This window comes from Vipera berus (genome assembly GCF_964194415.1).
Source record: "Vipera berus genome assembly, chromosome: 3".
NCBI classification, from domain to species: Eukaryota; Metazoa; Chordata; class Lepidosauria; order Squamata; family Viperidae; genus Vipera; species Vipera berus.
Window position 1 is genome coordinate 47,514,435 of NC_138204.1, and position 24,530 is coordinate 47,538,964.

Below are 24,530 nucleotides of genomic sequence, written 5' to 3' on the forward strand. Positions count from 1 at the left end.
TTGTCAACTCACATACAGTAAGTCAAATCGGCAGGGATGACATGAGCTGCCATCCAGTTCAAATAAGTGGCATTCCCTTAAAGAACATTGATATAACTGGTCCTTAAAGTGCTCGTGGTGAAGTTGCTAAGGCATCTTGAAATCATTAAAGGTAAAAGATGTTACACATATGCAACATTTCAAAAGACTACCTGCTTTTTGAGTGATACAATGAGGTTACAATAAAAAAAAGGAAGGAAAACAAAACCTGGATGATGGTAGTTTTTTTTTTAAATTGAATTTCATTTTATTTTAAATACAATTTATATTATTACAACTTTTCTGCTTCACAAAGGTCCTTCTTACACTAAAAATTACAATACTTGAAAGTAGTATTGACCTTTTACTCCATATCCCAAGAACCTCATGTTATGCATCCCTCTTTTATTAGTATTCCTACCAATATGAAACAGGAGCTCAATTCTTATTGTTTATGGCATCCTATATTGCAAAATCCCAAACAGGACCATACATTTGGAAAATATTATTATAATAATGACATGTGATCTGAAAATGGAGGACACAGACATCAATTTGTGGTCAAACCTCTCTTCATTGCTCTCCCGGATCTCTGTAGATATAGTAGACCAATTAAGATGGTCCATCTCAGGTGTCTGAGAGATCCAAATTAGTTTTCCATTATAATTCCACCTTGCATCTGGTTGCCAGGTAGAAAAAGAAGATGGCTAAGGTGTTGGATGTAATTGCTCTTGAAGAGTTTTCCATCAGTTGCTGTGAAGAAAAGAATGTTGAAGCCTGCTTAGTTTTCTGCACTTACTCTGCACTTACTGCATCCATAGATTTTCATTCAGTGGTTGTGTTCAGGATAGTTTACTCCCTCTACAGAAAGCTGGTGAGTTCAGCATCTTAACAGGCTATTTTGTTGGTCTGCTTCATTCTACACTGATAAAATCATAGATATTTACATGGAAAGACAGAGAGTAAAGAAGAAAGGCAATATGAGACAAATTATTGGATCAAAATTCTTTTCTCTAAAAATTGGATAGACTGCAACACAATGCTCTCTTTCTATCATATCCAGTATGTCTGTGTGCATGCACGTAAAACCAAGATACTGAGAAAATGATTTTAATCTACTCTTCTTGGATCATTTTTAAAATACAATCCTAATATATGTATTGAATATGGTATTCCCAGGGTTTTTTTGTTTTATATTTTCCCATGGATTGATTGGGATGTTGCTGAAATCAGGAAATCCAGATAGTTCAAATGGGTATAAAGATTTATTGTAAGCCTGAGCTCTCTACAAGATTCTGAACTACTAACGGCCAAGGGAAACTAGTGGGAGATAAAAGCTAAAGGAATTCAAGGTGGGTAGGACTTAGATCTCTCGTGGGTGACTGATGACTCATTTGACCTCTCCCTCAGGCTCAGCATGGTCATGTCCTACATCTACAAAGAAGGGAATTATATATTTCTCAAAGTTGGTTTTGAATGGAAGATCTTATAAGTCTTGCAAATTGAAGTCTCTATGCCTGACATTAAAAATCTAATAATTACTTTTAGTGGTTCCATAAACCTGACTCAGACTACTATGTATGAAAAGCATGTATGTTTAACTCATAAATGATCTCAGTCCCTTTTATATACATTAACAGCTTCTAATTAGTATGTAGCTGTGGTGGTAGAGTGGTTGGAATGCAGCATTGCAAGCTAACTCTGCTTACTGCCAGGAGTTCGATCCTGACAAGTTCAAGGTTGGCTCAACCTTCCATTCTTCTGAGGTTGGTAAAAGAGGACCCAGATTGTTGGGGGCAATATGCTAACGCTGTAAACCGCTTACTAAAACACTATGAAGCAGTATATAAGTCTAAGAGCTACTGCTATTGCTGCTTTGTTTTCCTGAGTTAATATTTTTGATGGTTGTTTTTTTTCTCTCTTTTTCTTACTGTACTCTTTATAGGTTAAACCAAAGTTTGTGGCACAATGCACTGGGCTTCTGTTTTGATCCTAGTTGGCTTCTGTGGAATATCCTTGAGCCAATATGAAGATCAGTACGAGGACATGTTCTGGCTACAGCAATATTTACGTAGCCAATCTTCCTACAGCTATTCACCATATTATGAAGATGAGATTCCACCCTATTATTCTTACTCTTCTGAGCCAGCTGGATCATATGTCGGAGAGCCTGTCCCTGAACCACCTGTTTCTAGGGAATGCCCTCAAGAATGCGAATGCCCCCCTCATTTCTCTTCTGCCTTGTATTGTGATACTCGTAATCTTAAGTATCTTCCATTTGTGCCTTCTCGGATGAAATATGCCTACTTCCAGAATAACCAAATTGTGGCAATCCAAGAGGGAGCCTTTGACAATGCAACCAAGCTCGAATGGTTAGCACTGCACGGCAATCAAATAACCAGTGAGAAAATAGGCAAGAGGGTCTTCGCCAAGCTCAAGAATCTGGAAAGGCTGTACCTTGACCATAACAACCTGACCAAAGTGCCTCACCCTTTGCCACAGTCACTGAAAGAGCTTCACCTGGCTTATAATCAGATCTCCAAGATCCCATCCAATGCCCTTGAAGGCTTAGAGAACCTCACTGCCTTGTATCTCAGCCACAACCATATCCAAGAGATAGGATCAAATCTCAAGTGGTTAAACTCTCTGATCCTGGCAGATTTGAGCTACAATCAGCTCACAAAAGTCCCTGGTGGGCTTCCAAGCTCCTTAGAGCAACTCTATTTGGAGCACAATCACATAAATACAGTCCCTGATGATTACTTCAAGATCTCCCCTAAATTGCTGTATGTACGAATGTCTCATAACATCCTGACAAATGAAGGTCTCTCCCCAAATGCTTTCAATACTAGCAGCATTCTGGAACTTGACCTCTCTTACAACCAGCTTCAGAAGATCCCACGAGTCAGTACAAGCCTTGAAAATCTTTATCTTCAAGGGAACAAAATAAATGGTGAGCTTCCGTGTTCTGAACGATGAGCTAGTATGGGGTGACATTGAAGCGGGATAGACTGGGTAGATAAGCTATTGTGAAATGACCACAACTATGGTAGGTAAAAGGATATCAGCTGCTTTCTTGGATGCAATGTTCACAAACCGTGGTACATTTATCCCACCTCTGCCTCCTTAATGGCTTTTCCTTGATAAAATCAAAGACAGAAGAAGTACTAGGAAAACATGGGGGATTTGCAAATGAAAGAGAGACTGGAGGTTACTAGACAGAGGTGCAGTCTAATTTTGATATGAGATAAGGCTTGTTATATGAGCAATTGAAATATATCTCAGTTGTTCCTTGTTAAGGCAGTGAATAGAGAAGGAAGATTACCCCCAAAGTTCCTGTTGCAGAAAGTGGTGCCTGAAACCTGATGCTTTGTTCCTGAGAACTTACAGCATTCTCACAAAGCAGCCTAAAGAGCAGGGGTGGGGGGAGGAGTTGGCTTTTGATTGTGAACCCAAAGGGGGCATCCAGCAAAGCTGCTGGAAGCTCTTGAAAATTGATACTCAATTTGACTTTCTCCTCTACTGGAGGTTTTTCTTTCCCCTATGATAAAGAGGAAGAAAAGTGGGCAGTTCTCTCATCCTTAGTTAGGAAATACATTAAACAGCCTGGAACAATTCGGGGAGGGGGAGGTGTTTTAAAACAGATTCATAAGGACACACTTCTCACTCACACAACTGCTCTTTCTCTTTTTTTTCCTTGGGGAGGGGAAAACATTTTCTCTTTAATTAGCCCCTGTTTTGGTCAAAGCACAAAATGTCAGTACAGGAAATTGAAACCAGAAAACAACAGGGTCAATTCCTCTCTTGGTCTTTCAGTTTAAGGAATATTCTATGTTCTCCAAAGTCTGCAACAGATAGCTCTCAATTTACAACCATTCATTTAATGATCATTCCCTGCAACAAAGTTCAGAGAGCACCAAGGTCCCCAAAGCTACACTTATGACCATTGCAGCCTCCTCATGGACCATGATCATAATTTAAGTGTTTGGCTACTGGTGTGTATTTATTAAACTTGCAGTGCCTTGGGGTCATGTGATCACCATTTGCAACATGCCCTGCCAACTTTTGACAAGTTAAGTTAATGAGGAAATCTGGCTTCACTTAATGACTGTGTGATTCATTTAACAACTATGGCAAAAAAGGTTTGTAAAATCAGATGCAATCATATGATGGTTTACTTAACTGCGTCACTTAGTAATGGAAGTTCTGGTCCCAATTATAGTCATGAGTCAAGGACTACCGTATTTTCCGGCATATAAGACAACCCGGCGTATAAGACGACCCCCTACTTTTTCTGTTAAATTATAGGGTTTGGGCTAATAACTCAATATTTCACTTCCTGGCACACAATCTGCATATTAACAACTCGTTTAGCGTTAGTACCCTTTTTTTATAAGTGCCACAATGTTGCTAAAATAAAAGAGGTAAACTTTGTGACCCTCCCAGCCCTTGCATAAAACAGAAATGAAAAGTCTTAAGCCTTTCCGTTCCCAAATACCAAGGTTTCCCCCGGGTTTTGCGCGGTTAAACAAACGGCATTTGCGTATTAATGTTTCTCCACGGAGCACAAAATTCGCCCGAATTAAGGAAAGTGGGGAGCTAAAGAATCTGGGGCTACAGGGAATACCTCTGGCATGACAGGCAACCCTGGGAAACACGAGGACTGCAGTGGCACCCTCAGTTCGCACAATCTGATCCAGAAAGCGCCCGGAGGCTCCTTCGTTACTTCTAACAGAACGTCTCCAGGCCCACGTCCCGCCCGCCTCGCCTTTTAAACCCCACCCCCTTTTCCCCTGTAACGTTTCCCTGCTCCACCTGCTCTGTGATTTGCCCAGCTTTGCTCCTTCCCCGCCAAATGGGCACCTCGCCTTCTTTCCTCTGAGCTCTCTCGCTTGGTGCGCTGCTGCTCTCAGTTCCGCACTCTGTGACCGGGCAAGCGATTCTTCTGGTCGGCGCAGGTCAGGCAGTGCCTCGGCAGGAGCAAAGGTGCTCCCTTCCTACTGTCGAGCGGCGCACCTCTGGGGATGGCCTGCCCCTTCTCTCGTCGGGGACCTGACAGCCAGTATTGGAAGCACCGGCATGGCCAGTCCTAGAGAGAGCAATGGCGGCGGCTGCAGCAGCCGCCCCATGATCTGATGAGAGTTTGCCCTCCATCACCCGTTCGCTGTTGGCCACTTAACCACGGGTCGCCATCGCCTACCTCCATTCACCCAGCGATCCCGCCGTCCAGCAGAAAAGATCAGAGAGGTGAATAGTATTTCCCGGTGTATAAGACGACCCCCAACTTTTGAGAAGATTTTCATGGGTTAAAAAGTCATCTTATACGCTGGAAAATACGGTACCTTGACATACAACCATGATGGAGCTTGGCCATTATGGTCTTATGTCACAACCGTCATGGGACCAAGCCAAATTTATGACTTTTTGGTGGCAATCATTAAGTGAACATAGCAATAGCACTTAGACTTATATACCGATCCAAACAGCCCTCTACAGCCCTCTCTAAGGAGTTTAGAGAGTCAGCATATTGCCCGCAACAATCTGGGTCCTCATTTTATCGACCTTGCAAGGATGGAAGACTGAGTCAACCTTGAGCTGGTCAGGATCAAACTCCTGGCAGTGAGCAGAATTAGCCTGCAATACTGCATTCTAATCACTGCACCACCACGCCTCTCTTGCTTTGCTTAACATAAGAATTAAGCAAGTGCTGAAGTCATTAAGCAAGCTAACACCATTATAAAATGCAGTCACATGATAGTAAGATACCCCAAATGGCCATAAATGCAGCCACAGTGCTGAGTGCCCAAATTTCAGTCACATGACTGCAAAGGCAGCCTGACCATTGGGACTTTAAATCCAAGTCATACGTCTCCTTTTTTTGGGTCATTAGGTCGCTAAGTGACCAATTGTAAGTCAAGGACTATCAGTATGCTTAAATAGGTCCTTCATGAGAAGGAGGATGGCTAAGAATGAAGGAAACAAAGAACAACAGATATGCTGTGGGCAAGAGAAGCTGTTTTCTATCAGCCAATACCTCTGACACAAGAAAAGGTCATTCAATATCACTGTCTTCAGAAAAGAAACACAACTGGAAAGGGGGGAGGCAGAGTTTCAAAGTAATACAGACCTTGTAGTTCCTGATACTACTACTCTAATGTGTTGGAAGGCAATACTCATTTTCTTCAGCCATTTAAAATTATCTTGATATTTTCTAAGATCAAAGTAACCATTGATATCCAATGGTAGTTTTGCTTTAAGGGTAACTATAGTTTAACTTTTTAGGACTTAGCATTTTATGACATAATCCAGTCATCATGGATACCAGTGACATACTCCTATTTCAAGAAGAAATTAGTGTAGGTAAAGAAGTTTTTTTAAAACAAAACACTGCTTAGTAGCTAAAAAGGACTGGATTCTCTTACAATGAGTGAATTAAGTAAGTCAAAAATGACAGCATAAGTGGAAGCAAGCAGATAAGAAAGAGAGTCTAAAAGTCTAAAGTTATTTCCTAATCTTAAAATGATTAATGTTCATTGTATAGTCCATTCTTTTTTATTTCACTGATCAATGGTGGCAAACATTAGAAAGATCAAGTTAATAACACACCTGTGATCTTTCTGACATAGTTTTGAGTGTTATCATATGTTGGTTTAATAGGAAACTCCAGGAATGCAAATGAGATTTACACCAGATTAAAAATGATTGCTGCTTTAAGCACTGGTTTTATATCTATTTGTCTGAGAATAATCTTTACTAAATTCAAATGGAGCTTGAAATATGCATGTACAGAACTCTGTTAACTGGTTTTAAATATTGTAACTGCTTTGAAATTCTGATTGGAATAACATTTTATAGGCTTGATAAAAAAGGATTCTTGTAGAATGTTTGGCTCTGTACAAATGAGATATCTACAATGGGTAAAAAAACAATAATTTCGAGTTTGAGAAAATATTTGGTTAAGTTACATTCCAAACTTAGTGACAAATCCTCCATAGGTCTCTTGCACCTCTTGAAGAAGAGACAACAGTCTGGCTTGTTTTAATTATTTCTTTATCTCTAACTGAGGCTAACATAAGGTTATTTACTACTTTGCCTTATAAAGGCATATCAAGTATAGCTTCATTTACTTGAACTCTGACCCTGGGAGTTCAGCCTCTTTTTTCCACTGTCCAGATCATTTGGACACATGGAACCACTCCTGTTCCCCTATTGCTAATTATAGTTCTGTCTCAGTGATTCCAGTACAACCAAAATAAACACACACACACACACACACACACACACACACACACACACACACCAAAAACCAGTGGAGGGATTCAGCCAGTTCATACCACTTTGGTAGACCAGCAGCTAATTTTTTGTTGCCCAGGCCCAGAATGGACTTCCAGAAGCGGCATCCACACAGAGAACATATTTGAATCCCACCACTGCCGCAAAACCCTGCAAAGTAGCTCTAGTCCCTTGCATTGGATCACTGGGGGGGGGCTGTGTGAGAAAGAGAGAGAGAGAAAAAACTTAAAGTCTTTCCTGCTGCGAGACCATCCTTGTTCAGTTTGTGTGTATATGTTTGATTGCTTATGGGGGAAAGAGGTGAGAAATCAAGAGAGAGAAAATAAAAAAGTGTATTAATAGATTTATACCAGTGTGAAAATGGGACTATGTACAAATGTGTATATCTGTGAATGTAAGATCTGAGTACACAAGATCATATGTTTTACATGTAGCACATGAGATTTAATCCTGGTTCTGTCCACTGGAATACAGCCCAATCACCACCACGTCATTAGCCACTCCTGGTATATTGTTAGGCGGATAAGTCAAAATAAGCCATAGGTTCACAGAGAAGTTGAGAAAATCTGAAGCTTGAGTTTGCTGAGTCCCATTTTATCTAAACAAAGGAGATTATGGTATATTCTTAGTGTAATTAGTTGATAAAGCAAGACTTCAAACTAATTATGGACTGTAGAAATCAGTTTCTATGTATTTTGTAACAAACTGTACTCAAAAGCATTTCTATCCATCAGGAAGTACAAAAGCCTGAAGCCAATGTAAGAATATTTAATTTAATTTAATTTAATTTATTAATATTTGTATACCGCCCTTCTCCCGAAGGACTCGGGGCGGTGTACAGGGCAAGAATAAAACACAAAGCTACAAAAATTAAAAAGTAATTAAATACATGCCCAACAATAAATACATTAATAAAACCCCAATAAAGTGATAGTAAAAACCCCACCAATCCCCCCTCAGGCCAGGCCGGCTTGTTCGAACAGGTATGTTTTCAGATCGCGGCGAAAGGAGCGAAGATCGGGCGCCGTCCGGAGCTCAACCGGTAACTGGTTCCATAGCTCCGGGGCGCCCACAGAGAAAGACCTCCCCCTGGGGGCCACCAATCTACATTCTCTGACCGGTGGCACCCTGAGGAGGCCCTCTCTGTGGGAACGCACAGGGCGGAGGGAAGTTGACGCCGGCAGCAGGTGTTCCCTGAGGTACTCCGGACCCCTGCCATGTAGGGCTTTAAACACCATGACTAGTACCTTGAATCTCACCCGGAAGACAACTGGCAACCAATGCAGCTCACGGAGCAGAGGTGTAACATGGGAGTATCGGGAAACTCCCAACACAACTCTCGCGGCTGCATTCTGTGCCAGTTGGAGCTTCCGGGTGGTCCTCAAGGGCAGCCCCATATCCTGTTAACATGCAATCATCTTTTACAATTACAGATATCCTAGCACAAATCATTGCACAATCACATTGCAATTTTTGCTGGTTTTAGAAAACCACCTTTTAAAAATGCAATGAGATAATCATTAGTTGAATTTTAAACTGATGGCATAATTCAGATTCTTCTTCTAAGGACTATAACTTCTAACCAGTGGAACTTCTATCCACAATTTGTGAGATCCTTTGCAGGTAAATTGAATATGGGGGACGTATTACATCAGAGGTCTGTCTGCACCAGTCCTTGTCAAAGATCCAAAATGTAGCACAAGACGCTGACAAAACCTTAGACGTATCATTAGAATTTATCAAGATCTCTCACTATATCCCCCCCTTTTTTAATTTGGGTGTGCTTGAGTGCTGAGTAGGCATTCTGTTGCCAACCTCTAGCTAAGCTTCCATTTCCAGAGTGGCACCAGCTCTAAAATAAAGTCCTTTTACCCCAAATCACTTTGAAGTTATTCCCACATCTTTCCTGATTATGAATTTCTGATAAATTAACTGTGCCCTCCTAGTTTTTCTTGGTTCTCACCTGTTGCATTTATCTGTGTATGTATGTGTAATTTTTATTCAAGAATTTTAAAAAAAGAAAATGAAAAAAGTAATACAACTAATAGAAAATGAGAAAAAAATGAGAAAAGCTAAAAATGCAAGAAAGGCAAAAACAAAGAAAAATAGAAAAGAAAGAAAAGGTATACAGAAAAGTAGCTTCAATTCATCCTGAAAGCAGTAATAAGTACAATTTAAACCTTGCCTCTTATTCTACGGCAGGGGTCTTCAAACTTGGCCCTTTTATGACTTGTGGACTTCAACTCCCAGAATTCCGCAGCCAGCGTGCCTGGCTGAGGAATTCTGGAGTTGAAGTCCACAAGTAATAAAAGGGCCAAGTTTGAAGACCCCTGCACTACACCTACTAATCGGCTCAAGTCAGCATCTCAAATGGAAACCTAACAATTAGCATTTTAATTACACCTGGAAAAAAACTGTCAATTTAGCCATCTTGGCAAATTCTACCATCTTTCCAACTATTCCTTCATTAGCAGTAGTGCTGAATGTTTCCATCTTACAATAATATTGCGGCAGTTGTCCATGAACAAAGTAATAATAATAATAATAATAATAATAATAATAATAATAATAATAATAATAATAATAATAATAAGAAGAAGAAGAAGAAGAAGAAGAAGAAGAAGAAGAAGAAGAAGAAGAAGAAGAAGAAGAAGAAGAAGAAGAAGAAGAAGAAGAAGAAGAAGAAGAAGTTGGAAGGGACCTTGGAGGTCATCTAGTCCAACCCCCTGCTAAGGCAGGAAACCCTATACTATTTCAAACAAATGACTGTCCAGTCTCTTCTTAAAAACTTCCAGTGTTGGAGCATTCACCACTTCTGGAAGCAGGTTGTTCCACTGGTTGGTTGTTCTAACTGTCAGGAAGTTTCTCCTTAGTTCTAGGTTGTTTCTCTCCTTGACTAGTTTCCATCCATTGCTTCTTGTCCTGCTTTCAGGTGCTTTGGAGAATAGTTCATGACTTTTTTTCCCAACTGTTTTCCATCAATCCCAAAAGAAAAATCTCTGATCTCAATTGTATATTAATATTTAAAATCCTCTGAATCCATGTACTTGTTGCATTTATCAGGTTTACGCCTGTCAGGGTCTAAAAAGGTATCATCAAGTCAGGGAGAAAGTTAAGACAGATTTGCCCGTCTCAAACTTTTCTTCAAATCTCTGGTTCTTTGTGACAGACAATTAAATTGTTTCTACAGATTCCTTTTTATGGACTCCCTCATTTTTCAAAGAGTTCTGTAATTAACCTTTAAACATTTTTTTTAACATTAACATTTTTTTCATAAGACAGATGCTTTTTTTTCTTCCCCAAAATAAAAAACAACAACACCAGAACAAGAAAACACAGGAGCAAAATTAGTGCTGCGTATAGACCTGAAAGTTGCTAGACTTTTAAGGTAATGCGGACTTTTATCTCTTACGCAGAATCTTTTTTTTTGTTATTGTTCTTTAGGCCTCTCAAATGAAAAATAGTCAATTTTCTTTCACCCATTTTGACTCATCTGCAGAGTTCAAACTGTAATCTCAGCTAAGACGCTGAATTGAAAATTTGAAGGCTAGAGACAAAAAAGGGGGTTCTTTCAGAAAGATGAAGGCATTTTGAAAACAGTATATAAGTGCTTTTTGTGCTGCGAATACTGTAGGATACTACTGTGCATTCAGGAAAATAGGCTTTGCAGGCAATTTGTTTCTAAAAATCAGCCAGAACCATTTGGCCCAAGGCCTGTAATACTGCAAAAATACAGCAGTGTGTAGCAACTCAGGCTCCAAAAGCTCTCAGCTCTCTTAAAAAGGAATGCCTGCTTCCCATTTCAGACCTTTCCCCAACTCCTGCATATCATTGCGGGCAGCAGAGGCTTAACAGATGGTATGAGTTACTATTCTACTTTCTATGGTGGTTCTATAGTAACATGCAGAGTTCTGCACATACGCTGGCAAGTTCTAAAATAACGGCAGTTTGATAAAATAGAATTGGGAACTTGTTTCAGTGGTGTTTTTACACATCCCATCACAGTTTACTATGGAAGCAAAAAAAAAATGCTCTACTTCAATATGCCACTATATAGCAAGTTGAAGTTATAATATTCCCACTCCTTATGACCGCTGCTCTTCCTTACATTTTATCTTTTAAATACGTCCTCAGTTTTGAATGTTGCTGCTTTGACATGCAGCTCATTGTCTTTAGAAACCATTCAGCCATCCTGTAGTCAATGTGCTTTGACTACTGAATGATATTTAAAAAACAAGTGAAGTTTCCAGACCATGACATTGGTTTATCTTCACTAGAACCATGATGAGGCCAAGACTGATTTGACTATTTGTAGAAAGTGAAAGGCTAAAGATCAGTAAAACATATTTAAATGTAAAAAGAGTGTAGCAGAATTAACCTACACACTGACTGATTTATACAACACTAGGGGACTGGAAGTTACAGAATAATAGGATAACAGAGTGGGAAGGGACCTTGGAGGTCATCTAGTCCAAGCCCCTGCTCAAAGAGAAGACCCTATATCACAGACGTGTCAAACTCACGACGTCACGTGATGTCGCACAACGTATCAGAGCTTTCCCCCCATAGCCTGCAATGGGGTGGGCGTGGCTTCCCGGTGACGCATCCAGCCCGCAGGCTATATCATGTCAGACAAATGGCTGACCAATCTCTTCTTAAAAACCTCCAGTGATGGAACACCCACAACATCTGAAGGCAAGCCATTTCACTAATGAATTGTTCTCACTGACAGGAAATTTCGCTTTACTTCTAGGTTGCTTCTCTCTTTGATAAGACTCCATCCATTGCTTCTTCAGATGCTTTGGAGAATAGGTTGACTCCCTCTTCTTTGTGGCAGCCCCTTAGATATTGAAAAATTATTATCATGTCACCACTAGTCCTTCTCTTCATTAGACTAGATATACAGTATAGGTAGTCCTTTAGTGACCATCTGAAAATACAAAGGCAATGAAAAAAGCGCCTTATGACCATTTTTCACACTTATGACCATTGCAGCATCCCCATGATCATGCCATCCAAATTCAAACACTTGGCGACTGATTCATATTTATGATGGCTGCAGTATCTCTGTGTCACCCTTTGCAACCTTCTGACAAGCAAAGTCAATGGGGAAAACAGGTTCACTTAACAATCATGTTGACAACTGCAGTGATTCACTTAACAACTGTGGCAAGAAAGGTCATAAAATGGGACAAAACAACTGTCTTCCTTAGCAACAGAAATTTGGGGCTCAATTGTGGTCATACATTGAGGACTGCCTGCACCCGGTTCCTGCAATCCTGTGAGTTCTTGTCCCACCTTAGGCATGAAGGCAGCCGGGTGACTTTGGACCAGTCAACCTTAGGAAGGATGCAGTGGCAAATCATTTCTGAAATCTTAGCAAGAAAACTGCAAGGATTTGTCTACCCAATTACCAGAAATCAAGATTGATTAAGGGTAGAATCTGTTTCAAATAACTAGGCTTTGAATGCCCTCTGGCTGCTTAAAAGGAACAATACAACTTATTTCCTCCAGCATATATCTGTCTATCAATCTGACTTGGAAGCCTTCAGAATCTCACTGTCAGAACAATCACTTAAGAATGGCAGAGAAGAAGTTCTTAGACAGAGAGCTTCTGGGTTACTTTTATTCTTCAAGACCTCTGTGATCTTTGGGCAGCACAATTCATATATCTCCAGATACGTATGAATTTTGTTTATGCAGTAGCCATCAACAGTAGTATTATAGCATAGGTCAGGGGCATTCAAACTTGGCCCTTTTATGACTTGTGGACTTCAACTCCCAGAATTTCACAGCCAGCATGCCTGGCTGAGGAATTCTGGGAGTTGAAGTCCACAAGTCATAAAAGGGCCACGTTTGAAGACCCCTGGCATAGGTTATTGATAGATTAAAATCACAAAGAGATTCTTGCCCAAATATTTTAAAAACTAAAACCAATCCAAAATAAAATAGAAGAGGTAGTAAATAAGAAAATACTAAATTATTTAAAACTCTGAGGGGGTTTTTTCATGGAAGTACTCTAATAAAACACTGCTCCCACAATACATAACTTGATCTAAAACAGGGATGTCAAACTGCCGGCCTGTGGGCTAGATACATCATAGCGAAACCGCGCCCACTGGCAAAAAAGTCATGAAAGGTCGCGATACATCATGTGACATTGCAAGTTTGACACCCCGATCTAAAAGAACAAGACGTTTCCCACTAAATTATTTATTTCTCCCCAGAACCCAAACTAATGTCTACACACAAAATGGCTTTTCAGTAACAGCTCCAAAGCCTGACTGCTGCCTATCTCAATTTTCAGGTCTTAAAGTAAAGCTTGCTGATTTTCTTGTTTTCATTTTGCCCCCCTTGGTTTATTTAAATGGAGTTTTAAATTGCCTCTGCCCCATTGTGGTGATAGTTTCTTTCAACTTTGGTTTTAAATGGATTTCTTGTAATTTTAATATTCTTTTCTTCATTATTTTCATTAGCCTTTTTGAATGCTTCTTAGAAATTCACGGTTTGACAAGTGATAAAAATGATCTTGGAATAATACCAGTGTTTTTTAATCTTGGTAACTTTAAGATATGTGGACTTCAACTTCCAGAATTCCCTAACCTGTCTATACTGTGGCCACAAAAACATGGCTAAATCCAGGTAGTCATTAGAAGTCAGTTTGACTCAAAGGAGATTTTTACTTTTACATCATACAAAATTGTATATGATAACCTAAAGGCCCCTTTTAAATCTTTCAATTCTATGTTCGTGATAAAAACCTTCAATTAAATTTAACTTATATATTTAGACATATTTCATGAATTAGGTGCTGCTTTAGTCACCTATTAATAAGAATTGCTTTGAATAGGTAGATTAATACCATTAAAGGAAAATGGCACAGGTCGGCTTTCATGATGAAAATAATTGTAAAAGAAAATTATCCTAGTCTCAGATTTTTTTGGATTTATAATGGTATATTATACAATTCAAATAATTTTTCTATGATTCCATGAAAATGTTTTAAATGTTAAACTCCTAGCTACCTCCAACTTTGCAGCTAGAGATGCACTGCTTAGCCCAATAAAATCTGGATCAGAAACGTTATTATTACATGAAAAATAGAGCTACCGTATTTGGGCTGAAAATGCTGACTAACCTCTAGATGGCAACAAAGATATACACTGACCTCTTTTCTGCCATCTGATGGTCATCCAGACATGTGCAGCCTAAATCTTGTAGCAATAGTTAAAGGCCAGCCATAACTCATTTTATATTTGCTGCTTCTTCAATCTCTAGCCAATACACAGGGAGACTAATAACCTTACCTTACACCACAGTCCACAGTACCCTTGTTGCCTTGCAGGCCTATTGGACCTCAGGGTCTAAAATATGCAAGGAGAATGTCCAAAATCCATACTGGCTTAGGGAATTTTGAGGCTTAACCCAAAGGTTCTGGAAGGCATTAGGTAAGGAATGCTGATTTATGTCTTTAGAGTAACTGAAACTCCCTTCGAACTAGCTAATCCCTGGAGTTACATAGGGGATCTGAGCTAATGAGATTTGCCTCTATTGATAAGAATGTAATACCTAATTTTGGAGCTACGTGAAAGAAAAGTGTAAGTGACACATAATTCTTTCTTTTTGTTCCCAGAATTCACCATCAAGAGTTTTTGCAGCTTTGTAGACATCATGAATTTTTCCAAGCTACAAGTCTTGAGGCTGGATGGGAATGAGATCCGTCGCAATCATTTGCCCTCAGATGCCCCACTATGCCTGCGGTGGGCCAATGTCATAGACATCTAACTACTTCACTTGTTTCTTTCCTTAGACCACCTCCATCATATGAACAAGGCCAAATACTTCCTGAAATCCTATGGCACAATGAGGATTCTTCCTCACTTTTATTACTGCTTCATTTGACTGAGCTTCCTCAGTGGTATAATGTAGGAAGAATTGGTAACCTGATCACAGAGGTGTTGTTTATAATAGTCAATTCGGTAACAACAAATAGGCCATCGAAATCTTTGCTTACCTCTTTCCCACTTTCTCTCTACCCTGCTATCCTTTTTTCAGCAATCACTTACCCAGTTTTCATGACATGCTGTTGGGTAGCGCTCATTCTCTTTGGTGATCAGTACAGAAGTCTTTTTCTTTACAAGTGTTTCATGTGTGTAGCATTAGAAATTCAATGCCAGCTGGGATAACTTTGGGATTTAGTTTTCCATGTAGGTGGACTGCAATGCAAAAGTACTGTAGCATGTATGCAGTGGGAGTGGATAAGACTAAATCCAAGCAAAATGAAAACAGATAAAAGCACGGGTGTCAAACTCGCTGCATCAAGTGACGTGTTGCGAAGTATCATGACTTTTTTTGTATTTCCGGAGCTGGGGTGGGCGTGGCCTCCACATGATGCAACCGGCTCGCGATCCGGCAGTTTGACACCCCTGGATTAAAGGGTTGGCCACCCAACAAGGAACAATTAGAAAGATGAGTTAGGAAAACAGAAAAGAAAAAAAAAAGCCAAGAGAGAAAACAGTAACAAATCAGTTGACAGTATGACTCTGCAGGTTTTAGTTGCCAACTAAATAGCATTGCTTTGTTTATTCTTCTTTCTTTTCCATTAGTTTTAACATACACAACACAACAACACATATTATCAGTGAGGAATCAAAACTCCAATAAGCTTAGCAACACATAAAAATTGCATATTGAGCTAATCCTGATGCTATACAGTAAATGTTACCGTTATGTTTCCAAACCCCTATAGATGCTTCTCATTTATAATAGTCATAATTTAGCCCCCAGAAAGACACAAATATAGTTTTGCACTTAAATAGTTTCAGCAAGACCCTTTCTCTCCATCTTTTTTCCATTCTTACTTGGCTCTATTGCTCCCATTTAATCTCTTAATGTTCTGCAATCAGTGCTATTGTAGCAGAAGGACTTTAAGTAATATTTCCGCCCCCGATTTGGAGAATATTACACTTTGAGAGGTTAAAAGAAGTAACAGAGTCTTCAAACCTAACATTTTCTCACAGTTTGAGGGCAGCCTTATAGGAATAGAAAAGCTTCGTTCATATCACATCCCAGAGGAGTGGAGAGAAAGAGTAGCCTTTTCATTTTCAGGAGAAAAGAACATTTTACTATGTAAACTTTTGATGGCATTGAGCCCCATTGGAGGCTTCCTACAACCTACAGTACAATCCTACAAACACCACATTTTTTTCCCCTTTCCTCTGTTTTAGTGCAATGCAATTCATTACTCAATGCTTTCAGCATACGTATTTTATATTCCTTTCCATGTGCTGCTTGAGTGCATATAAACAATGCTACTGTTTGAAGGCATGTTTCTAAATAGTAATAACATGCAATGAGAACCATAGGCATTAAAATTGTTGGTAAGACTCGGTATCATTCAAGCAAGATATTTAGTCAGTATATAATGAAGAATTGAGGGTTTTATGCTTGTACTACTCTGTATGTTCCCATTTCAGCACAATAATCCAATAAAAGGTGCATCCTAAATCCTTGTTATAATAGCATTGCTTTCTTGGTTCCTGTAAGTCTAATTACATTTGCTGTAATTTGTTTGCTTGACTGTAGAATTAATTGCCTGTGTTAAATTTCATGCATGTCATAGTACAGTACCAGCTACTGCCATAAGAATCTATGGTGCTTTCATCTATCATCCACTGAGTTCTTACATTTCCATAATATTCATGGAGAGAAAAACAAGAACAAGGAAAAAGTAGGTCTTGGAAGATTCTGAGACGCTCAAAATACCATCAAAACCTTTTTGTATATGTAAAATGCACGCTGATAATATTTTTAAAATGTAGATGCATGAACTCAATAAAATCCTTTTTAAAATTGCATGGAATGACTTGAAAACTACCAATTGTTGAGAGGAAGTCTGAAACATCTGGTGTTAGTGAATAATTATCAGGAATTAAATCCACTGTGGAGACATTTAACGCTGCACTTTGAAAAGAAGGTATCTGCAAGGCTATTTAGGGGATCAGATCAGTGATGGGATTCAGCCGGTTCGCACCACTTTGGCAGAAGCGGTAGCTAATTATTTTGTTGCCCAGAATGGACTTCCACACAGAGAACCAGTTGGTCACGTATTTGAATCCCACCACTGGATCAGTTATGTTGATTTAGTGAATGAGTTCAGTAAATGAAACCAAGGTTTTATAAACTATGATTTTCTAGGTTCATACATTGTATGTACAGTATAAACAATGGCTAGGTTCATATAATATGCTAAGACACAAACAGACACAAACACAAAAACTCTTATGATGTTTGGCTCAGAGATCAACAACCTTCCCAAGCAGAGGCCACCATTACATAGTTTTGCATGATACTGCAAGCACCAAATGATATAAAAGAAAAATAGTGCTGGAATTTTGTGAGGCCTTATATGAGAACACAGGTACCATTGTGATTGTTGGGAGATTTGGGGCATTTTAATTTTTCCCCCTATTTTGATATGCAATGGACTCTGCATTGAAGTATCATAGATCCCCAAAATGCTTCATTTCTAACCTGATATATTTGCTTGGCTCTTTTATTCTTTCCAGCCACTTGGGAATTAATGATCACCAAGCCTAAGTAAGAGAAATGTTCTCAATTGTAGGAAAGGCTTCCCTCAGTAATATGTTCTGGGGAAAGCACTGGTTCTGCTTTTCATGCTTTAGCATTGATATTTGACTGCTGATGGTTCAAGATAGACAAATCTTAAAGGGGATCAATGTAACCATTATGCTCATAAAACTCTGGTTCAAAAAGCCAGTCGTTTCCTTGAAATGTCATCTCCATTGGATTTCCAGGTAAGACTGTCAGTTAGGTGCTGCAAAACTCTGGACACTTATTAGATGACAGCAACAAGCTAAAATTCTCAGTATCTCTTCCATCTAGTGGTTTTTGGAGTTTCTCCAACCCAAATCTGATAGACCACAGTCTTTTTAAATCTCACCAACTAAAATGTTGGCTGGGGAAATCTGGGAGCTGAAGTTTGCAGTTCTTAAAGTTGGTAAGGATGAGAAATACTGTGGTACTGTAGACACCCCCCCCCATATGAAATTGTTCAGCAACAGAAACAGTGATAGAAACAGTGATCTAACATTGCCCTCTGGTGGCTAACCTGTGGAATTTCTTACAACATACAGCTTTTCTTCCACCAAATAATTTTTCATCTTTAAATGCTAATGTTTCACCATAATGGCAAACAAACATAGCTGCCTTTTAGATGATACTTGTGTTAAATTGTATTGCCAAAGATGAATACTTGCTGGGAGGAACTTATCTACACTGTAATAAGAATTGTATAGTGTACACGAAACACTATGCACAAAGAGCAAGGCTATTTATTTATGGATTCTAAATATTGATGGTGATGTGTTTTTCTACCACTAGCAGAATTACAAATTTGAGAGTGAAATTACAGATTGTCCTTGACTTACAATAGTTCATTTAAGTGACTGTTCAAAGTTACAGTGGCACTGAAAAAAGTGACTTATGACCAGTTTTCACACGTATGACTGTTGTAGCATCTCCATGGTCATGTGTTCAAAATTTGGTTGCTTGGCAACTAGTATTTATGATGGTTGCAGTGTCCCAGGGTCATGTGATCACCTTTTGTGACCTTCTGACAAGCAAAGTGAATGGGGAAGCCAGATTCACTTAACAACCATGTTGCTACCTTAACAACTGCAGTGATTCATTTAACAACTGTGGCAAGAAAGGATGAAAAATGGGGCAAAACTCACTTAACAACTGTCTCACTTAGCAACATAAATTTTGGGCTTCATTGTGATCATAAGTCGAGGACTACCTGTACTATCATGTGTGGTTTTTTGCAGATTTTCCATTGATTTCAGTTTATTATTTCAGAAGTTAAATTCTGGAATAGATGGCCTGTATTTTGTGCTCAGAAATGCACAGCTCTTCTGATATGCCGAAGCAAAGGACAAGGGCATCAAAATCTCATGTTCAGCATAATTTAGATCAGGGCTTTTCAACAGGTGGTAGACATACCACCTGACAGGTGGTACGTGACCATTCTAGAGAAGTAGTAGCAGGGAGGAGAGGAATGAGCTGAAGTGGCGGCAGCATCTCACAAGCCTGAGGGAGAGACAGCTGGAGCTGCAAGGCTGTCGGGGCTTGGCAGAAGCCCCAGGATCTGCACAAGCAGCTACAAGCTGATCAGCACTTCTGCAGGGCTGTCGGGGCTGAGCAGAAGCCCCAGGATCAGCACAAGGTTCCATCTGATTGGTGCTTCTGAAAGCGACGCATAGTTGGAGGTGTACGGAAAAGGAGGGGGAGAGAGGAAAGGATATAAAGAGAGGAGGTTTTGGCAGGAAAGGGCCAGCGAGGGGCTGCCCCTGCCCCGCTCCCTGGTGACCATCTCTGCTGACCACTCAGAAAGAAAGAGACAAGCCCAGGCTGACCGGGTGTTGATTTACAACCTCGTTGTTGTTAGCTGTGAAGTCATGTCCGACCCATCACAACCCCATGGACAACATTCCTCCAGGCCTTCCTGTCCTCTACCATCTTCTGGAGTCCATTTAAGCTCACGCCTACTGCTTCAGTAACTCCATCCAGCCACCTCATTCTCTGTCGTCCCCTTCTTCTATTGCCCTCGATCTTTCCCAGCATTAGGCTCTTCTCCAGCGAGTCCTTCCTTCTCATTAGGTGGCCAAAGTATTTGAGTTTTAGCTTCAGGATCTGGCCTTCTAAAGAGCAGTCAGGGTTGATCTCCTCTAGTACAACCTCATAGCTACCATCAAAGCCAGAACACGCTCAGCCTTAGATCCACGGAGCAGCCCTGGAACCAGCGACAGGCGGCTTCGCTGTCTCAGCCCCGCCCCCACCCTACCTCCTGGGTGTGTGCACAGGAGGCAGCAGTGAGCACATAGCCGCCCTGAGTCTTTGAAGAAGGGCGGGATATAAATGGGATTAAAATAAATAAATAAATAAATAAATAAATAAATAAATAATAGGGCCCAATGTCCCTGGGGACTGAGCTCTGAGCACTTTGCAGGTTTATTTTTTTTTTTAAGCTGTCAGAAGTTCCGGGCAGGAGGCTTCCAATTTTGACCCCTCCCTCTGCATGGCTCTCTCATCTCTCCCAGACCCGTGCGTCAGCTGAGAGCCACACTGAGGCAATGACAGGGAGAAAGGTCAAAATGGGAAGCCTGCCTGTTGCCACTTCTGCCCAGAGCCTCTGGCAACTTAAAAAAAAGCAGGGAAGGAAGGAAGGAAGGAAGGAAGGAAGGAAGGAAGGAAGGAAGGAAGGAAGGAAGGAAGGAAGGAAGGAAGGAAGGAAGGAAGGAAGGAGAGGCAACTTGGTTGGAAATGCTCCAGTTCAAAGGAGAAAGCAATTTTGTGTTCTGTTTTGTCACAGACAGAACTTTGTTGGCAACCCAAGTTAACATTGGTATTCTTGAATTGTGAGCTTTTAGGAAAGTATTCTTTCCAGTGGGGAAAACAGGACAAAGTGGGGGAAAATATTTTCTTTGCTATATCTCCAGTCTGAATTAGACCATGGCAGGTTCCCTACAAGAGAGCCCTTTTAAGGATTATATATTAATAGAAAAGCAACTAAGCTACCTCTGTTCCTAAAACCTAAACCTGTTGCACATAAAAAACAGAGGAGCTCTGATCAACTATCACAGCCACTATTTTGACAGTTTTGCTGTACTGTTGTCTGTGGATGCCTCCACTAAATGCAAGCAGAGGATAAACTGAGCCTGGTTTGTTCTCAATGTTTCAAATGGCCACAAATTACTAGCAAAAGTGGCATTTGATCACAAGGCAAAGAGCCATCAAGAAATGTTTCCCCTTTTGCATTTAAGCATCCAAGAACGGACAGGAAAGGAGAAAGAGGAAAAGCAAAGAAAAAGAAGGAAAGAGAGGAAGAGAGCAAGGAAGGAAAAAGAAGGAAAGAGGGGAAGGAAGAAAAAGGAAAGAATGAAGAGGGAAGAAAAAAGGAGAAAAGGAAGGAAGGAAGGAAGGAAGGAAGGAGATTATAATGAGAGGGAGGAAGGTTCTGAGGGAAGTCCTGCCTTAGCACTTGGCCACAACCAGCCCTGCTGCCCTTTTGCCATCCCCTTGTCCCCTCCTCCTGACTCTTGGTGGTCTTCCATCCTATCGCTCAGCATGCTTTGGTTACATCCATCTTCTAATGGACAAGCTGAACGCATGGTGAGTACAACAAAGGAGACACTCAAGCGCATTGTCACAGGTGACTGGCATCACAGATTGGCAGATTTTTTACTCTGCCAGCATTCTACACCCTGCACTGCTACAGGTAAAAGTCCTGCTGAACTATGTTGGGGGAGGCGTTTGATTACTAAACTGGACAGGTTGCATCCAGACAGAGTGGCAGCAAAAGCCTCTTGACTGAAACCTCCGAGGGGGCTGCACATGGGTGATTGGGTTTGGGCCAGGAACTATGGTCAAGGGAATTTATGGGTTCCTGGTCAAATAACCAAGGCATCCTGACCCTTATCTTATGAAGTGGGGTTGGAGGGAGAGTTGTCAGAAGACACATCGATCAACTCAGGAAAAGGTTTCCAGAATGGCCACTAAGTGAGGACTGCATCATAAGTCCCTCCCAAGGTCCTCAAACTTGCAGCCAAGCCAGCCCTCACTTGGACCACAAGGGTTTTTCCTTCTCAGAGGAGATGGATTCTGAGGAAGAACCGGGTAGCACAGGAGTGCAACATGGACCCCCTGGCGAAACGAGCCAACTGAATTTCAGCAACCGCTGTGCCTACTCTGCTGAAGAGACTGACTCTGGGGTGGGCCAACCTGGTGAGGCCAGCCAGAGCGTTTCGAATCCCCTTGACACTGGAGCACAAAGGGACATGGGTCTACCCAGCCCACTGGGTAAGCTGGTAGACCACAAAGTGATGGGAACTCCAAGACATTCCTCTAGGCCACACAAGCCTCCTGTGTACCTCGCAGATTACATTGTAAAATAAAGTGATGCATATTGTTGTAAAACTTGTTACCACTAACTACAGAAATTAGTGCATTGTGAAACTGCTCTTTTCTGCAATGGAAACCTGTTTATTAGATGTTGTTTATTCTCATTGTAGCCACAGTGATTTTATTATTTTTATTATTACCACTACAGTTGTATGTGAGTTGATTAATAAGTCTTGACAACTGTCAAGACTAATCGCGGTTGTCATAGTTCGATCTAAGAGGGGAGGGGTGTTATGTACTGGGCTTGTGGTGATACACCACGTGTGTTGCTGGAGCAGCCAACAGCTCTCCAGCAACCCAGACTGGCTGTCTCCGGTCCTGCAATTGGCTAGCCCCAGGCGACAAGAGTGGGTTCAAACCCATTGGCTGCCACCTAGGGGCTAGATTATATGTAGCTGGTTGCAGCCCAAGTTTCAGTACAATTCTAGCAAGAATAAAGTATGAGTTATCCTGTACTCAGCCTCGTGTCATCATTCCTGCACCCAAGAGCCCACGACTTAACACCATCTAAGCTCACAACTATAATGTAGCTTATATGCACAATAAATTAAGCCAACTTAATTTCTTAACCACATTTTCGTTTAATCAGTCTACATATAAACAAATAAACAAATTTTCTTCCTGGCAAGATAAGACTGCTCTTGGTGAATGCAACTTTTTTTTCTGGATTACAATAAAAAAAGAGACTTTGAAGATTTAAAGACCCAAGAACTTTTGACAAAAAGGAGATGATTTAGCAAAGTTTAAGATGGATATAAAGGAAACAGATTTATTTTTATTTGTACTATTTTTACTTTTGGTGACACTGCTTTTGCATAAACTTGAATTAAACTAGGCAAATGGACCAGACCTTCATGGGAATGCTTTCTGTTTACTACTAAAGAGTGTAAATGATTGGCAGATTTAATAAAACAAAAGATAAAGGTAATATGAGCCAGACCCTGATGCTTTGTTGCTATGGGGATGTAGATTGTGATGTGGATTGAAAGGCACAGAAAGAGAAAAGTGGGGGAAAAAATCTGAGATCTTGTTTTTATACAGGATAATTGTAACCAGACTACATTATTATTGTCTGCACAAAAATAACAAGGTTTGGCACTACACACAATGGTGGACTGGTTGGTGAAGATGATGGAGCTTGCAGAAATGGCTAAATTGACTTCCTTGATTAAAGAAAAGAGAGTAGACAGTATCTACTCTTTTTATTAACCCAAAATCCCTTATAGACTATTTGTATGGAAGAAAAAAATGAACTTATGATTTATGATTTTGATATTTAAAAATAGAAAAAAGAGGGATTTTTGTACCAATAAAGAAGTAATTTTGCACCATACTTACAATTGCTGCAAAGAAAATGGAAGCTATTTCTATTTCTTTTCATTCTTTCTTATGCTTTTTTTTTACTTTTTCTCTGCTTTTCCCCCCTTTTTTATTTACTTTGCATTAGTTCTTGTTAGCTTTTATCACTTTTAAAATAGTTAATAAAAATATATGAAATAAGGGGAAAAAGAATATCCAGAGCTGTACAAATTAAATACACATTTCAACCACACCAGCCGGTATATTCTAGCCATTTTCAAACTGGACCTGTGCTAGATCATACTTCCCATCATCTCCTTTTAACATTCAAAGAATCATGAGCAGTATGTCACATCTCCATCTTCAGTTCAAAACCTCTTTATTTCTGCCACAAGATGTCAATGTTGTCATTCAAAAGCAATGGCTTGATAGGGTCTTCCATCTGGTCACAGAAACACAATAAATTCTAGGATCACAGCTGATTTTGCCTGATGCAGCAAAAGCAAAATAGGTTAGTGGTAAAGAAAGATGCATGGCATTTATACACCTGGTCTATTTCACAAACAGAAAAATAGCAGGAATAATTGAGTAGGCAAGAGAGCTTTGCTTATGAAGGAAATGCTCTTTTAATAATAATAATAATAATAATAATAATAATAATAATAATAATAATAATAATAATAATAATAATAATAATAATAATAATAAGAAGAAGAAGAAGAAGAAGAAGAAGAAGAAGAAGAAGAAGAAGAAGAAGAAGAAGAAGAAGAAGAAGAAGAAGAAGAAGAAGAAGAAGAAGAAGAAGAAGAAGAAGAAGAAGAAGAAGAAGAAGTTGGAAGGGACCTTGGAGGTCATCTAGTCCAACCCCCTGCTAAGGCAGGAAACCCTATAACATTTCAGACAAATGGCTGTCCAGTCTTTTCTTAAAAACTTCCAGT

General features: G+C 40.0%; 1 protein-coding gene across 1 annotated transcript; it reads left to right on the top strand.

The window, feature by feature from the left end:
- Positions 1-1,893: 1,893 nt before the first annotated feature.
- On the top strand, positions 1,894-15,096 carry FMOD (fibromodulin; the record flags this gene model as incomplete). Its single annotated transcript, XM_081322143.1, has 2 exons — positions 1,894-2,971; positions 14,945-15,096. The coding sequence occupies exons 1-2, from the start codon at positions 1,987-1,989 to the stop codon at positions 15,094-15,096; spliced, it is 1,137 nt and encodes a 378-aa protein (XP_081178269.1). The 5' UTR covers positions 1,894-1,986.
- Positions 15,097-24,530: the final 9,434 nt, after the last annotated feature.